The 18756-nt window shown below is 40.4% G+C and overlaps 1 protein-coding gene across 1 annotated transcript; it reads left to right on the forward strand.

Moving 5' to 3' along the window:
• The first annotated feature begins 4116 nt into the window (after nucleotides 1-4116).
• SMIM28 (small integral membrane protein 28) lies at nucleotides 4117-13088 on the forward strand. Its single transcript, XM_071433842.1, has 2 exons — nucleotides 4117-4339; nucleotides 10752-13088. The coding sequence occupies exons 1-2, from the start codon at nucleotides 4229-4231 to the stop codon at nucleotides 11148-11150; spliced, it is 510 nt and encodes a 169-aa protein (XP_071289943.1). The 5' UTR covers nucleotides 4117-4228; the 3' UTR covers nucleotides 11151-13088.
• The last annotated feature ends 5668 nt before the right edge of the window (nucleotides 13089-18756 follow it).

The raw sequence follows: 18756 nt of genomic DNA on the forward strand, positions 1-18756 counted from the left end.
TTAAAAGTTTACTTTTAAAAGCTCACCTGAAGGTTAACCACACATTCATCTTTCTCCTTAGAAGTTTATTTCCTCATATTGGTGTCATGGTTCAGGGTTGGTACTCCCCAGTTTAGTGTTTCTCACTGAAACTCCAAACTACACACCATTTTCTCACCAGCCCCTTTTCCCCTTCTTCCCTCAGAGGATTTGAGAGGAGAATTGGAGCCAAAAAAGGCAAAGATCATGGGTTGAGGTAAGAAATATTTACTAGAAAAAGCAATGAGATAAGAAAATCAACAATATTAATAATGAAAGTACAAAAGGGAGAGTGTGGAGCTCGACCTGACTGCAGCCACGCCACCCAAAATTGTTTCTTTTTAGAACATCATCCTAATAAAGTAGCAAAATGCTTGTTTTGCTTATGGCAACACTTTTAAAAGCAAATGCAACCAAAAGCATAATGTAGTCAGCTGGCCCTTCAGAAATGCTGAAAGAAGCCCAAATCACCAAAAACCCAACCATAAAACCAACCCCTCCCCCCCTCCTTTCCCACTAAAACAAAGAGCTTCTACATTTTGGCTAAATAAGAATGAAGTGCCACAGTGTGTGCTGGCATATATGCAGTCTTAAATAGAGTGGTAGATTTTTCTCTTAAATAAGAGAAAACAAGAATTCAGGGTAAGGATGACCAGATATAAATGAAGGGGATCAAACCTAGACTGACAGAAATGACAAAAAAGTACCTAATAAAACCCCATAGCTCTAGACAGAGCAATCCATCTCTCCATCAGATGGATACTGCTCAGCCACCAGCACTCTGCCATGACCACAGAGCTTTTCAGGTGTTATCACATTCACAGAAGTAAGTAAAGCTGAAATCTCAATATAAAGAAATTTTATCAAAAAAAGTACAAACCAGAACTGCTTAATTACCCAAGTGAGAAGGGAATGGACAGAAGCCAACACCACTCCCACCTGAAGGACACAGAAGCACCTGCCAGCTGGTCATAGGCTAAAGTAATCCTGTCCCACCATTTCTCCTGGTGAATCTACACCTGCCAGCACAGGACTGCTGACAGTGGAACACCTCACCCACTAAAATTCTAGTTTTTCATTATTCAGATTAAGCCCCATACCATCCCTCACAGCAGCACAATCATTTAATCAGGGAAGTTTCACCAGCGCCTGTGGGCAGCAGTAAAAGAAACTGGGGGAAGAAAGTATCAAGAAACTTGAAAGGTTGTCTAAGGCACTGTGGATATTGTGTTCCCTACCAATACTGGTGGCATTATAGCCTAGAATTACACTGCAAGCCTCCAACATCTCAGCAATCAGGGAGATGAATAATTTATGACAGTTTGAGCTTTGAACTGAGGACAGTGGAGGTGCCTATTTTCTGCAGTGGCTTCCTCAGAAAGTCTCTCCCTGCTTCTCCGCTGTGGCACTGCAAGTGATAATACCAACACTGCCTCAGCTAAAAACATCACCTTGGCACTGTTTCACAAACCTTTGCCAAACTTTAATCAAAGTCAGCGGTGCCATTCCATGTCAGCTATTGTCTCCAGATTGTTTGACCTGGCAGCTTCCAGATCAAACTATTTCAAAGAACAAAGCCAGTGGAGGAGGAGGGTAGGACATTTTGTCCGTGTCAAGATCTGGTGATCTCTGAACCCAACCTACACTTCAAAGTGGTGAGCCTGACATCTGGCCAAGGGCTTGGAATTAAGGATGAGCCTCTTTGCCCCAGCTTTCACACTGCAGCATGCCTCAAGCTACAAGGCTATTTATGAACTCTGTGTGAGAAGGAAAAATAAGTGTCTGTGAGCCCCACAGGGCTGTCAGAAATCTGCAACAGATTTGCCACCACAAACCCAGTCTTGAATGGCTCTGTTTCAGTTCTGCACAGGAGCAGATCTGCTCTACAAAGGCAGTGCAGCAAAAGGACACCTGACCCCTGGCAGCAGAAAGAGAGTATCCCAATCATACTCACTAATCTTGCTGCTGGCTCCACTGATGAGACAAAAAGCCAGAGGGACAATCATTACTTTATATTCTAATTACCTGCCTGACAAAAGGCACTGAATTTCCCCAAATTCCCACTCGGCCTCAGCTCTACAAAGTTAAATCATTCTTACACATTTTCCAGAGGTCAAGTATTCAAAGCAGCACTTGACAAATGGGGTCATAAAAGTACACACCTTATTTTTCTTGGCTAAAATTCATCAACTAGAATCTAAGGATGCCAAACAGGTGTTTATACTGTAAGGGGACATATTTTTTACTTCTCCTCATTATTCATGCACAGTCCCAAGGCAAATTTATAGCAAGCTTTTAAAAATAGCATTAATAATCTTAGGGGCTGCACTAAGACCCTAATTAAGATGGTATATGAATGTTTCCTGCTTGCATGTGAGATTATAGATTTAAGCTACACAGTCTCAAGGCTCCTGAAAGGAATTAATTTTATTAACAGTGGTTTAGGAAAGATGGTTGTTATTCTTGCTTTTCTATAAGGTGTTGAGACATCAAGAGAAATGTTTTACTATTTTGACCTGTGACCTGTTAATCCATGTTTAGGACCTGGCTTCTCAGTGGACATTGCAAGTCACAGTGTAACTGCCCTGGTCCTGGTGGTTGGATACACTCAGCACCTCTGAAAGTGCTTTCCAAGGAGTGAGGCATTGAGGAAAGGAGGAGAAGCATGCAAAGGCTTTGCTGAGGTGAGATTTCTAGCTTCACACAGGAGCACCTCAGCAAAAGCAAGAGTTCAGTTTCCAGCAATGATGTGGCTGCTTCAGCAGCAAGACCAGCCCTTCATGCAATATTATTGTCCCCTGTCTACTGCTCACCTGGCAAATTCAGTGACAAACCGGGATAGATTTATCAAACTACCACACAGCCGTGGTTCACCTGCAGGGTGAATCCTTCCTGCAAGCTGCAGACACAGGGATCACAGCCAGTTTTGGAGCAGGTTCTTGCAGGGTCCTCCTGCTAGAAATGGCAAGTGCTGGCACCACTGGCTGCCACTGCTGGAGCTGGAGGAGTAGAGCCTGGTGCTGCCAACTACACCTGCAGTTTTCTGGGAGCCATGAGCTAAAAGAAAAGTTGATGAAAAAAAGTCCAGGCAAGAAATAAGAGGTTAAGAGTCTAACCCCAAGTTTCTATTATCAGTCCTAAGCACAACTTTTGCTCTGACAGATAAGCCTTGAGAAATCATAAAAAGTGCACCACAGTTGAAAAGTTGCAGAGTTGAAGGAGACATTTAGCAATAGCTTTTCCCTCTGCCCACAGCAAGGCAGCAAAAGGCACCTGCAGCTTTGCAGCACAAGTTGCAGGTTGAATCAAGGTTTAATTCAGGTTAAAGAGTCCTCTCTTCAGAAGTTACCACACATGAGTGAAATAAGTTCATGTTTCTTTTTGTGGATAAACAGTGTCTTCTCACTAGAAACAATTGCCATTTAACAAGTAGCCTAGAAAACTGTTAACCTGATTTAACTGAACTGACAACTCGTTCTTACCAGAAGCAATCATACACTCCCACAGTGACCAAAGCTTTCCTGGCAGAGCTCTCTCTCTGGATTTATCATTAACATCTACATCCTAACACTGTTAAATAATTCAGTACAGCATTTAGCCTCGTGTCCTTGCCTCTCTACTCAGAAAACACTTTTCTTTTCTGTATGTTTCAGCAACAGGGAACAAAAACCTGCCTGGATTGCGCTTCCACCTTGTGCTGTGTAACTGAGGGAGGAACCTCAGGTACCCTTTCGCTCTCAACATAGAAGCATGGGGCTTATTTGTTTTATTTTGTTGGAAATAGTGTTTATTAGATAACTAAATATAGAGCGTTATTTATCCACATGGAGTCATGACCATGTGGGCTTAGATTCACATGCAAATTCCCCTTTTAATAATCCTAATGCAGGGAGTGCTCCAATCAGAGCGCTATCAGCCCCAGCTCCCAGATACCTGATGCCAGCTTTGCTGGTAATGTAGGCCACCGAAGCAAATCCAGGGAGATTGAGTTGGAAGTGGAGAGAGGCTCTGAGATCTATTTGCTTGGCTTCCTGACGACGAGGGGGTGTCTAACTTCTTTTTTTCCTTTCCTGCTGGAAAGGGGATGCCGCTGGAGAGGGATCATTAGCTGCGAGCAGCCCGGCTGGGTCCAGGCTGGGAGGCGGAGACGCAGCTGCCAGCAGCGAGGCAAGGTGGAGGCACGAAGACAGAAGACCAGGTCAATGAAAGCATGAGGTGGCTCTTGGGCAGCAGCTTGAAAAATTTTGGACATGCTGACAGGGGGAACTATGACTGGCTAAACAGTGAACCAGGTGGGCCACTTCTGGAAACAGAGCTTCAGGTCTGTACCCCCTGCTCATCTCTGTGGCATGTCCCTTGACTTTGCATGTGTGTGTATGTCTGTGTAACGCCTCAGTGTACAGAGCAGAGTAAATCCCTGGGCATTGGGACGTACCAAAGCAGAACTGATCAATTACAGAGAATCGGAGCATTTCTTTATTGCTGCTAAGTCTTTTTAAACACATTTGTGGAGGAGAAAAACATTAGGTGGAAAAATTTTGCTGGGGTGGCAGGTAAGGAAGTTTAATTACTTCTTTTAAGCATACGGCACCCTTGATTTCCTTTCTGTTAAAGGCATGTTTACGCTCTGCATCTGGTGCCGGGAAGCCTCTCTGCAGATGTTGTGAGTCCCGCGCAGGCAGCAATGAACTCTTGTTCCCTAAGCTGGGCGCTGATTACTTCTGCCAGAGAGGATCACATGCAGCCCGGGGGGGGAGGGAAGCAGCCCCAGGGATGAAAACACAGCCTGCTTTCTGGCTTGGTCTGGGATACAGCAAAAGGGTTTCTCTGATCAAAAATAATAATTTAAGGTGAATGTAGCTCCACAGCAAATGTCCAAAGCATGTTGCATTAGCAAATGAACTGGCTACGTTACTCAGCTGATATATACAAAATGTACTGTTACAAAATAAATGGGGGTAGGAGTGTGTGTGAGTGTCAAAACAGGATAATAAGTAGTATTTAAGTGTCGCCATGATTTTATGAAAGTCTGCCTCACTGGTAGCATTTCCAGAGTTAGAACAGCAATGACAATGTCTTCACACCTTAAGACTTGCTTTTATCTGACAGTGAGAAACAAACAGCATCACCAGAGTCACATTCCAACAAGTATTTGAAAATTCTGTGTAAATCCAGGCTCACTTTTAAATTACATGTCATTACTAATGGATACAAAGCCACATAAAAATATTTTTCTGTTTGCCAGAGTTACATGTTTTTGCTTTTTACAAGCAATAATGAATCAGTTTCAAGGATCAGGATACAGTTTGGAAAAGAACTTAAGGGGGGGACCACACCCTAATGACTTCAAAGCAGACTTTGTTCCAAATCCACTTAAAACATTTCAGAAGTATCGGTTTCCTGCTTCAACTTTAAAAGATATTAGTATAAATATGGGCTGAATTAGCAAAAATAATTTTAATGGAGTTCTAAGTATGCTAGCAAATCATTAAGAACATAATAAATCTTACCACAACTCAATCACTTCAATGGGAATTTCAGTAAGCAAAATAAACTTTCATTTTTCCATCCTCACACAAAAGCTTCCCTTAACCTCATGCTTTGCCTTATGAGGTCATTCCCTCCCAAGGCAGGTACTACCCCCCTTTTGTCTAGACACATAGCTCAGCTCCAAGCCCATTCCTTTACTCATCATGGCTATACCACACAACTCAGCCACACTCTGCCTTTCATTCCTTCTCCAACAGGCACGAGTGAAAGCTCATCTCAACTGATATGGGTCACATAATCTGTAAACTGGCAACTGTACATGCTCAGCATGTTAAAAAAACATTGGCAGACAGATTACTAATGAAAGGCTTTTCTCCTTCCAGTATGTGCTCAGTGGCTGAGGGAAACTGACCCTTTGCTTCAGTCCCTACAAATACATAAATGAAAGGAGGAGAATAAACAATGTCTAAACTATATCTTACTAAGAATCAGTTCTGGTAAAACAGGACTTTTTAGAAATATGATCTCTTTTATTTCCATAGAAATAAAGGCTCTTTTCCATAGAAATAAAGGCTCTTTTCTGCCTTTCTCTATTTTAAAAAGGGTATTTTCCCATATTTATGTGTCTGTAACTTGTTTCATGCTGGAAGTCAGATCCTTATTTTTGTCACTTACAAACCTGAGAGTAGATGCTTGTGATGACACAGGCAGAGCACGCTGATCTTCAATGAAGTGGCATCAAACAAAACCAGTCAATTAATAATTCCATCAGTCACTTCATATGCCTGGTGTAGAAACTTTCAGATATAAAACAGTAGAGGATTTTACCTTAAATATGTTCTGCAGTTGTATTACTTTCAATTACTGAAGATTGAGTTTGATTTCTAGAAAATTTTATTTTCCAGTTCTGGCAGCTATTCTTGATACCTATACACAGTGGTTACTTTTCTAGTTTTAGAGCTTCAGCTGCAGAAGTTAGCTTTAGGTCAGTTTAGAACAAGTTTTAGTTTGGCATTTCAGAATTTTTTTAAGTGACCTTTGATTCACTGTATTAAAATTATCCCCATTTTTAGCGTAATTTTTAAAATGCCTATTAGATTTCCCAAGTCTTTATGTTAAGAACTTTGCAAGATTCTTCAGTAGCCCTTTAAGCAGTCATTGCAGAAATGGAAACAAAAGCACAATAGAAAAAGAGGGACTAATATTGATCAATTGTCTCTAATACATTTGATATATTTATACTGATATACGTACAAGAAGTCCATCATTGTCCTTTTGGAACTACATCTCAAAATAAAATCAGTCCCTGTAATGTTTGGCAGGAGGCAGCATCCAAATGGATACATAACTCCTTGGTCAGGTCCAGGGCATCTGTGGAGCAGTAGTTCTAAAAAACTAATTCAGCTCAAATAATACACTAGTAGCCTACAAATTACTTCACCCAGAGAGGAAAGTCTTAACATTAGCTGTGCTTAAACAGCTATGAGCACTCTGAAACACAGACTGAGCAATACCAGTCCTTATTGTCACCTGTCAGCATGCAGAAAAAGCATGAAGCTGAGTCAGGGGAGGTTTAGGTTAGATATGAGGAAAGATTTTTCACTCAGAGGTGGCTGGGCACTGGAACAGGCTCCCCAGGGCAGTGGTCACAGCACCAAGCCTGACAGAGTTAAAAATCATTTGGACAATGTTCTAAGGCACACAGTGTGGCTCTTGGGGTGTCCTGCACAGGGCCAGGAGTTGAGATCAATGATCCTGATGAGTCCCCTCTAACTCAGCATATTTTATAATTCTATAATATTGCCTAATTCTTAATCCTATCTGCTTTACATGCCACTAATTTGCAGATCATAGTAAAACTCACTTACTGTTCTTCAACAACTATACAGTGGTTGTGAAACAAAAGAACAAACGAAACAAATTTATTATGTCTTCTTTTGCACACATTACTGAATAGGTAGCCACCAGGCACTGGTTACTGTGGTTATTTTGAAATTGAACAGGATAAAATAGGAGTAGTTCAGTTGGAAGGGGTCTGCAATGAAAATCTAGTCCAACCACCCGACCTCTTTACTTAGTACAAGAGAATATGGGCTGCTTTGTAATAACACTGCAATTTTTGACCAGATCCCAGAGTGCAATAAAGTACTTGCAGGTTCAGGGCACTGCCTTTCCACCTTCAGAGACAGCAATACAGGTGCAGAATTTCTGCAGACCATTCCCAAGGATCTCAACCCAGTCAAACCAACGAGTAAGCCACAAGAAACACCTCCACTGATCTGTCTTGCCCCTTCCCCAGGGCGTTTGGTAGCAGAGACAGGAGTACAGCTCCCCAGGAGAACAGCTCCCCAGGAGAACATCTGCTTTACCACACAAGCAGGCTGTCCTCTCTCCTCCCACAACCTTCTGACTCAGTCACTGCATACTCTACACACCCTGCAACACAGTACCCTGAGGGATTGTGGTGTTCACCTCCTTCCCTAAGCAATCTATCACAGCCCTGAGGAGGCACTTTGTGCACAATAATGTAATTTAAAATTATATGTGCTGCAGAGAAAATGAAGGATTTCACAGATTTCAAAAATGCTGGCATTTATTCAGGCTTGAGAGCTTGATTTTGCAATTTTAGACATAGTGCTATAGGCTACTCTTTGAGGGCCTTTAAACAAGAAGAGGTTTCAGGCCAATAACCCACTGATACCCTAAGGTGTCTTTTTGTGGCTACCTCACAGTCTGTTGCCATCTGAGCCAGCTCATACTACAAATAGCTGCACTCCTTCCATTTTTTTACCATTAGATGCAAACTGTGCCCTCTAACAATAATATATTTTGCACCTTTCTCTTAATAGGCACTTCATTGCAAGGCACAAGACCTCTGGGTTCCAGTCAAGGCTTTGGAGCAAAGTATATTTCCCTGAGAGGCAAGACCATTTGTTAATTCCTTCCATCAAGCTTAACCTTTCCCTCCCTTCTGAAGTCCAGTATTTGTGCAAGGCCTTGTCTTACAGCCCTCACTCTTGCCTGTGCCTCCACCAGCACATGAAGGATACACTGAGTCCTTGGCCATTATTCAACATGCAAATATCACTGCAGTGAAATTTATAGGGAAGCTGCACTGAGTTTAAATGATAATTGGGGCTCTATATACCTTTTACTAATCTCATGTAGGAAACACTGGCAATCTCACTCCCTGTCCTCACAAACCACCAGAATACTGTACAATTCAGATACTAAGACCAAGACTTAACCTGCACGAAAGCCTGCTCCATACAAATTAAACCCAAAACTTAGACTTGGATTTTAAAAGGAAGCTCTTCATTGATCAGGATTAATGCTGTCCATTATAAGCTCAGCTCTTCTCAATATTTACTGTAAGAGTATTGGTAACACATCAGTATCAGTGAGTCTCCACATACACAGAGCACTAACATAATACTGCTGAATGCTTTTTTCTCATTTTCTCTTGAAATGTTTCATGCATGTCATAAGGCACTCTAGAAAAGCATTAACAACTTTTTTAAAAATCCCCTAATTTTTAAGAAATTATTTAATGTTTGCATTGGAAGAACAGCTGGAACAATTTCTTCCAATTCTGCTCTTTCCTGACACCCATTGAATGGCCAGGTAAGACAACAGCTTATACAGCCAGAAAATCTTTAATAAAAAGTATCAATAAATATAAAATAGTTCTTTAATATGCTTTTTTGGGGGTAAAAGACTATTGGAGAAAAAATAGCTTCATAGCTAATCTGCAAAGGTTTCAGTGTATTTTAAAATTACTTTAATGCATTTAGCTTCTGACCCACAATACCTTAGAGAAAAAATAGAAAAGCAGTAATCTCCCCTACATTATTTGTTAGGAGTCAATGCCTATTTATTTTATTTTTCTTAGGCATGACACATAATAATTATTTCATAATATGACAACAAAGCAAAGAGGTTACAATTGACTAGTAGATAACCAGCTGAATGTAGATTACAGTGTGATTTTGTAGCTAGAAGAATGACTGTGATTCCTGGAAGAATAAGAACAGAAATTTTTTGTAGACTAAAAAGGAGATGATGGAGTTACTGTCCTTTTCACAAAGCCATTGCTACAAACAGGCCAGTTTGCATTCCTGCTTCTAAACCCTTGGGGGAGAGAATCACTGAAGTTCTCCTGGCCTGAATGGCACCTTCACTCAAAATAAAGGAAATCTGATCCATTGACCAGTTTGGTCTCACCATGCAAATGTGAAAAAGGCACCTCACAGCATTAGTCAAGAGCTTACAAAGGGAATTACTTGATAAACAGCATTATAAAGTTTGGGTTTTCCTTCTGCCCTAGACTAGACTCTGAATGAGACCCAATCATTAGAAGATGGAGTCAGACTGGAAACAAGATATACTAAATTTTAAAACTAAATCTAATACAACACAAAAGCACAAACGGCTTTGTTGGTTTTTCTCATAGCTTATGACTCCAGTTAACATTACATCACAATTCAAAAGCTGTGGGACAGAGGTCTTTTGTGCTACATTTGCAGAAAACAAAGCTAACACAGCAGTCACAAGTGTTACTTCTCTTACACCAGAAGTTCTTTTTCTATAGTTTTAAACAGGAGAAAATGATTCTTGGATCACTGGCAGAGCAAGCTCAAGAGGTCCAGTCCAAGCTGTCCTGTCCAAGAAAAACAATGCGTTTTATTTGGAACTGGCCTGTGAGGTTAGAACAACCCAAAGAGCAGGTATTGTAGGCAATGGCCCCTGTTTGAAAGGGCTAGTTGCTGTAATATTTGTTCTTTAAACAGTTTTCCAAACACAAAGAAGCAACACCAGATGGTGGATCACCAGCATTATTCATCTGCAATTCAATGTTCTCCCAAATTTTAAAAGCTCGACCAGTCTCCTGAAAATTGACCAGTCTCCTGCTATAATCCAAGAGCAATAAAATGTCATAAAAAATGGCATATACTTCCAGGTTTTTAGGGTTTTTCCCCCATTGGAGACAGGGCTTTCTAAAAATTCAACACTCTTAGCAACTTCTCTGGGGTTTTTTGTCTCTGGTTGTAATTTGTTTAATTGGCCAGTAAATAGAATTCGTGAGTCTGCAAAACATATTGCTTGATTGATACTGATGTAGAGAGAAAGAAATTTGGAAAAGCAACCGCTATGTCACAAGGCAGAGATGGGGAATGTGGTTTTTCTCTCTGATTAAGAGATCTCCAAGAATCCAACACCCTTCCTCTTTGCTTTGGTTACAGAGCAGACAGCAGACAAGCTCAACCAAAGACGACATAGAGCCATTTCTGTGTATCATACTGCCTGCCACCATGATGCTCTTCCTGGCATTCCTGCTGCTCTTCCTGTACCGCCGCTGCCAGCGCCCCGCTCAGCAGGGACAGATCTTCAGCATCGACCTTCCCGAGGCCCTGCCTGAGCACGACGTGCCCCATTTCCTCTCTGCCCTGCCCTGGAGCAGCGAGCAGAGCTTCCACTACTCCACGCTGGTCCCTGACGCCACCTTCCTCTCGGTGTGTTTGCCTCCGTCCTATGAGGAGGCCACCATGAAGACTTCCCTGGAAGAGGCTCACATTGAGCTCTCTCCAGACCCAGTGCCTCCCTACGAAGAGAGCACGCTGCAGAGCAGCAGCACCAAGTGAACTTCCCACAGAAGCACCTTAGCTGAAGCATGCAGCACAAAGGTGGAGCTGCTATGGCCTTTAAGATTTGTGAAAAGGTTCCAAATGAGGCACAAAACCAATGAATTTACGAAGGAAGAAACTTGAAGTAACAGGTACAGTGTCTCTTCACCTCATCCCAGGATTCTCTACCTTCCATTTGTGGCACATGTACACACAGTGTGGCACCACTCCCATCCAGACTGGCAACGTGGGGATTCTAGTTAACAAACATGTCATGCAAGGATTAAACTTAAGGAAAGCTGGGAAGCTCTTCCTCTGTAATCCCTCAGCTACAATGAAATGTCAATAATGCTATAGATTCAGCAATCACAAAAAGGGCTTTTAGCACATACATATTCCAGTTGAGGTTGTTTTTTGGTTTTTTGGGGTTTTTTTCTATTTTATGCATTTATATTTAAATGAGTTTTTGACAAGCTGAGTCGCTCAGTCTGTGTGCGTTTACATCACATCATTCTGCAGTGCTCTGGAATGATCACAGCAGCTCTCAGGAAAGCAAGTAAATACATAACCTCTACAAAATTTCCAGTAACTGTCCCCAAAGGTTCAAATGTGCACTGTGAATAAAGGCTGTCTTTTCTCACAATTGGACAATGAGGACAAGCAGCAACCAGGGAAGACCTGATTGTTCTGGGTGAGGAAGCCTCCATGCAAGAGCACACTCACTCTATTGCTACAAGCTGCTTGCCAAGGTCTGCAAGGTCCCAACATTCCAGACTACTCAGCAGACTTTTTTTCCAAGACTAAAAACATAAACCATGTGACTTACTTGGTGCAGCATGTAAAGGAGTTGAGGAAAAATTAATAAAATCAAGTGCACCAAAAATGCCCTGGTCTATATTTCAAAACAGCATTATAATCCCTTCCCCTTCATCCCTAGGGCAGGGTGAGGCTGGTTCAAGTGTGTTGGTGGCAGTGGTTCAGAGAGTTTGCATATGCTTTCAGAAAATGATGTATGCCATCTTCAATTCTTTCTTACAGGATAGCATTTTCACCAAGTTGATAGATGCTCGTGTTACAGAAGGTGGTTGCTACAGGTCCTGACAGCCTCAAAGGTTATGTTGGCAAGCCAGAGACAAATGCAGTGTCATGGAATAGCTGACACCTGCAAGGAAGAATCTGTTGTAGCAGCTGGTGCAGCCTTGGTGTAACTTACAAACCCAAAGGCTTGCACTTGGTGATTTCAGCAGCTGTCAGGAGGTGTCAGTAACAGCCAGTCCTGATTTAGGAAATTAGCATGTTCCTTAAAAATACCCAACAAAAACAACAACACAATACAGAAGAAAAAATTCTCACTGTACAGCAGAAGAAAGGCCACTTTAGAGCCACAAGGTGGTTGAATTCTGTGTTATGTCAACAGTGACACAGTAACCAAATAGTCCATAGCAAAACTAATGTTCCACTCAAACATTTCTCTTACAATGAGGAAAAAAATATGCCTTTTTTATTGAGGGAAAAAAAGGGTTATTTTCTTGAACTACAAATTTGAGTTAATTCTTTTTCTAATGTTCCAAACTGAAGGAGCAGATGTTTTGGAAAACTCCAAATTCAATCAACCATTTTTCTTTTCAGACCATACCTGGGAACAGTTCCCGGTATTTGCTGATGTGTTTGAAAGTACCATGTTCTAATGCCTCCTCACATTTTCTTTACTTCCTTAATATTTGGTGCATGCAGTTGGTTCTAAGGAAAGCTGGAAAAATACAAGAGTTCCAGACAATTCTCTAATTGGAAAGATGCAAAGGTTTGAGGTTCAAAGATAAACCACTTCTGCCTCTGGTGTCTGTATATTCCACTAACTTCAGGGGAATTGTATGGATATGCTTGAAAACTCACACATTGTCATATCAAGTTGAATATATTTGAATATATTCAAGTTGAATATATTGCCTTAAAAGATCTTAAGAGATTTACTCTGTTCTGAAATGAGTTATGCTGTTCTTCAACACAATCTCTTTTTTACCCTTAACTTGGGTAGAGCCTCTAGGCTCATCCTTCTAAACTGCTCTCAAGTTACCTTAGTTACAGTTAAGAAAAATTTTGACTGGTATTCCTTGTGACCAAGACTGGATACACTTCTATAACTAGTTGAGAAATGCTATTCTCTGCAAGAATATAGAGAGCAATTGTGCTTCATGGAGTATTTATTGGACAACTCTCAAATCCTGCTTTAGAGAAATAGCTTTGATTGTTAGCACTACTAAAGACAATTAAAAACAGACACTTGCTCAAATCCATACTAACAGAAACCCTGCTGTGACTTAAATTCTTCCTTCTAGTAAACTGCTTTTTATTCCATCTGGAATTGGTATCCCTTATCTCATTCCAACACAGATTTGTCTAGTCTTGTATGTTAATTGTCCCTAGTAGGTTTCAATATGACCAGGATTTTGACTATTAAATCTCCACCCCAAAGAGAAAGCCCACCAAAAAAAACCAAAAAAAAAAAAGTTTCTCAAGCAAATATACTGAAATTAAGTCTCCATTGCCTAGAAGCTGCCTCTGATCCTGTAAGGCTGTGCTACATACATCTCAGCATCCACCAGGTTACTGATGTTGGTGCTACTGGTTGCGGAGCAGCTATCAGGTCCTCTGGGCAAACACCTTGTGCATCAAAGCAGAGCTTTGTGAAAAGATTCCAAATGAGGCACAGAACCAAAGAATGCTCCCTCAAAGCAGAGAGCTCATGACCTGAAAGGAACTCGTGCCTGGCAATAGGAGCAGCCATAGGTGCAGTGGGAAGATCTCCCATTTTTTTAGCTGCAGTAATCTGAAAGGTGAAGGTTTAGAGCACCCCATCTAAAAGAAAGATGTTGGAATTGGGACCAGAAACAAAAAACTGGAGGGAGACATTAAGTTTTCAATTACATAAAAGGTAACTGCAAACACAGTAAAATAGGGACCCCTCCTGCCTACACCAATCTGAACTGTTGCTAGTGATTTTAAACTGAAGAAAGATTAAATCAGAAAAGAAATCTCTTAAAGTCAAGTGTAGGCTGAAAGTGCAGTGAAGCAGTGGACACACTGAGAAGGTAGACAAATGTCTGTCCAGTATGATGAAGGCTCCTGGTTAGAGCAGAGAATGGATTAGATTCTTCTCTGTGTCCTTTCCTGTTCCTATGCCCTAAAATTACACCGGAGTACATTTTGTTCCCTGTTTCCAAATTATATAAAATCAGATGGCCGTTTCTTTGAAAATTTCATATTATGAGATTTCATGTGCATCCAGAAATCACTATAATATTGTCATTGTACTTTATAGACACAAGGTTCTTTTTCTTTTTTTTTTTTTTGTTTAAATCTTGAATCTGCTAGCACAGATACAAATTATGAACTCACCTTGTTGTGAAGGGTAATTGTAATTAATTTTTCTATTATGAGAATACTAAGGAACCCTGATGAGATTAATTATGTATACACTACCCCTTGTTTATATTTAGTAGGAAATCATGCAACAATACAGGCCCTTTCATTAAGGAGGCTGCACAAGCTTAGAGAGCAATCTCTGTGCTTGTCCTCCCCCAGAGAACTGCCTGAGTCTCTCACTGACATGGGTCCATTGTCCTGCAGACCAAGACAAATACACATCTTGCACACATGGCAGATTCTTGATCAAAAGACATTTAATAGACAACAACACAGGTAATTTATACAAAATAGTTCTTCTAGATACCCACTGAAAGTATTCAGCATGTATCTCTGATAATGCCACAGTAGTTTCATATTAATAGAATATCCTGCCTGTCTCATTTTAGCCAAAGGAAAAAAAAACATGACACAGCTCTTTGTAGCCACTGTGGGATCTCAGAAAATAACATCTCACATAAAATTGATGCATGCTTCTGCATAGATGGAGCATCTGGCACCTGATCTTTGCTGAACTTAAAAGTAACTCGTGACTCATTGGTTTGTACCGGCCAATGATAAAATGTGCTTTTCAAAACACAGTAGTCATTGCTTGGCATTATGAAGTAAGCCTTGGTCTAGGGAAGGCACAATAAGCATTTCAGTCAATACATTTCATTTTAGAGAGAGATCCTCACTTGTAACAAATATCTTGACCAGAAATTTAGAAACCCAACTGAAGAGGAAAACACTTTGAAAAAAGAAAACCAAACAAACCCTGACAGTATATGTTTATGATAGTTCCATAATATCACAGCGGTCAAGAACGAACTATTCCCAAAATAAAACTCTTCACTTAATCCATGCTTTAAAAGATTTTACTTGGGTTCTTATGGGAGCAAAGCCTCCAAATGCAGACACACAACTACTTTTGCTAGTACAAACTCCACTGGCATGAACTATATGTGCTCCAGCAGTGAAAACTCTTACAAATGTAGGTTTTATCAAAGGGAGAAAGTGAATGGGCAGTCCTATTCTGGTTAGGAGAGTACTTTTTTTGGGTGAGGGGTTTTTTTTTGTTGTTGTTTTTTGATGGGTTTTTTCACAAATTTTCAAGAACAAACATTGCACAAAGACATCTGATAAGGATAAGCTGAATGCTTATGGCAAATAAATTATTCACTGACTCCTCTCTCAAAAACTGTCATAAGTGAAACAGCTATGAATTTTTAATAATGAAATTTCTTAATTTCAGTCTGTTAGTAAATAATCATGTCATGCCATGACTTTCATTACAAAGCAGTTCCATTCCTCACTTGGATAATGAGATCTTCTGCAGAACAGGAAAGGCATGCGAGTGTGGAGCCTAAGGAAGGTGTCCTCTGTAATAAAGACAACCTGCCATTCTCAGTGGCATTGCTAGCAAGGCTGGGCACAGCTCATAAATCAGTGCTGCAGACACCTGGGTGCTGATGAAGACAGCAAAACCTCATTGAAGACTCTGGGATACATGACTAGGCTGACAGCAGTGAAAATGTACTTTCACAAGCTTTTCATTAAAAAGGTAGAAAAGTGCCAATGTCTTTCATATTTGTTGAGGGTATGAAAGAATCAGACTTGTCTGTGAGTTTGGCTCCATCAGTTGTTTTACTTCTGATTTTTCACAGGAATATCACGTCTATGAGAGCTTACTGTCAGAAATTAAGTTTAAGGAAGAAGCAGCAATCAAAACTGTAGTACTCAGAATTTCATAGAATCAAAACACAGAATCAATGAGATTGGAAAAGGCCTCTAAGATCATCAAGTCTGACTTCTAGCCCAGCATTGCCATGTTCACTGCTAAACCATGAAACCGACACATCTACATATTTTTTTAATGCTTCCAGGGATGGTGACAGGGCCACTTTCCTGGACAGCCTGTTTCAATGCTTGATAACTTTTTAGTGAATAAATTTTTCCTAATATCCAATTTCAACCTTCCCTGGTGGAATTTTTTCTCTCTTCTTGTCACTTTTTACCTGGGAGAAGAGGACAACCCCTACCACACTATGAACGTCCTTTCAAACAAGTTGTGCCATTAATATCATAATATCTTATTCAGCCCCTTTTATATTCATTTGTCCCCACAATGACAGCATTATTTTATTCTTGAATGCTTATTCTTGTTATTTTTTTTCTTGAATGCTTATCTTAGAACTTTTCAGTCATTTCCACCTGTGACATAAATAAATACTTCAAAGCAAGAGAGCACGGACAGGCAATCCTCTCCAGTCATGTCAAGCACCTTCACAAGTCTATCTTTTATTTTATGTTATGTTATTTTAGTGTTTTGGCTTTTTATTTTGTTTGGATTTTTTTTCCAGGTTCAAACTAAGAGAACTGAATGTATGGTTTTTTTAGTTCTTTGAATACTAATGAAGTGAATTCCTTTAGTGGCCTTCCAAGCACAAAGCACAGGAAGCAAAGCCATACTCTTCCTGCCCTACACCATCAAGTATCCTAAAAGGAAAGGAACGTGAAAAAGATCACAAATCAGGATAAAAAAAAGGTAAGAGAAATGCCCATCCAGAAATAAGCCTCTCACAAAATTGCTTTCTCCTCCCAGATTTCCTATTTTTCACTCCTCTCTCCTTTGGCATTATTTTAATTTTCTGCCAACTCTCTAAAAGACAACACAGAAAGGAAAACTTCCTCCATAGACTGACCACAGCTGTAGAGAGCAAAAATAAGTGTCATGTGTTATGTTCCACTAGTAATCTGGAGTATCTGTTTGTGATTATAAAATGCTTTGCACAAAATCAGTTTCCACTGCAGGTAAACCAGATAAATTCGAACATATTTCTACAAATACATTTCCCTGCTTGTGTACCAACAACACACCAAATAATTGAAACAGCATCATTAAAAACTCAGCATGTGTTTAGTTCTGTGGCACTTTTTCTTCCAGTTTGGAAAACTCACAGCTGACAACACTCTCAGATGTTAGTATGGTCTATGGTTCTTCAGAAAGTCTGTACACCTATGTTTTAGAAAAATAAAATAAACTTGTTTATAAACCCTATCTTAACACTCATCCCTTTTTCACTTCTGTTAATGATGCAGAACCTAAATATTTCTATAAATGACTGATTTCTAGTGGTTTCTAGCAGCAAAACATTGTGGTCATCAGGAACTAAAAAATGCTGCTGTCATGCAATGAAAGGGAAGAAAAATAAAAAAGCAGATCCATTAGCACAACCCTTCAGTGTTTGGCTGCATCAGGAAGATCAAAGCAGACAGAGGACATTATTTCAGAGACAGAAGAAGCCACACAAGTACAGTCCTGTCTGGCACAGTTCTGAGGCTTTCACAGTGATTCTTTTCCACAGCATTACCAGAAATCATCACCTGGAGAAAAAGCACGGTGCTACATGACAGAGGAGCCTGGTGTCCCTGGTGCATCACTGGGGGCACCTGAGGCATTGGCATCAATGGGCCCAGTGGTGCCAGGCTGCACCAGGAGGTCCTGCACCTCTCCCTGCTCCTGTGCACCTCCCCAGCCCCAGCCCTGCCACTCCCACCCATAAGAAGGAAAGGCTGAGTGGTCTCAACCTGCCCAGTAAGATCTCTACTGGAAACAAAATAAAATCGTCAAGTTATTTGACCCTTAGAGCATATTTTTTTTTATAAAAATAGCAAGTTAATACACTGGTCACATCTAGATCTGTGTGCCAGTTGTTATAGCAGACTCTATACAAGAGACACAAAGTAAATTACACTTCCTTTCTCTAAAAACAAGGAAATAGCTACTGTTTGATATTGCATTTTATGCTTTGCAGATCATCCTGTAAGTCAGAGGGCTTATTTTCTAATCCATTATTCTATATCTAGCTTATGCATATCTTACTTTAAATAATGTAAATAGAAATTGTAGGGATGGCAGGCAAGATAAACTATAATCACGAAGCATGTCCAGATACCATATCTGAGAGCTCCACATGAACAGCTCTCTCTCTTTAGCTAACATCACTTCAAAAGATTATCATCTCCTATACATTTTCACAATTACCTGGATTCCTTCCAAATGCCCACTCCAGCTACCAACGAACCACACGGTTGTTGGAGGCACTCATTAATTTGGTTTGTCCAGTTTCATTTATTAACAGATTTTCTGTTTTAGCTGGGACTGAGTGCCAGGAAATATTTACACTACATGCATTAACTTCTAATAAATACCATTTTC

The sequence above is a fragment of the Agelaius tricolor genome, unplaced genomic scaffold, assembly GCF_023055355.1.
Source record: "Agelaius tricolor isolate 1412-34295 unplaced genomic scaffold, bAgeTri1.0.p SCAF_1, whole genome shotgun sequence".
NCBI classification, from domain to species: Eukaryota; Metazoa; Chordata; class Aves; order Passeriformes; family Icteridae; genus Agelaius; species Agelaius tricolor.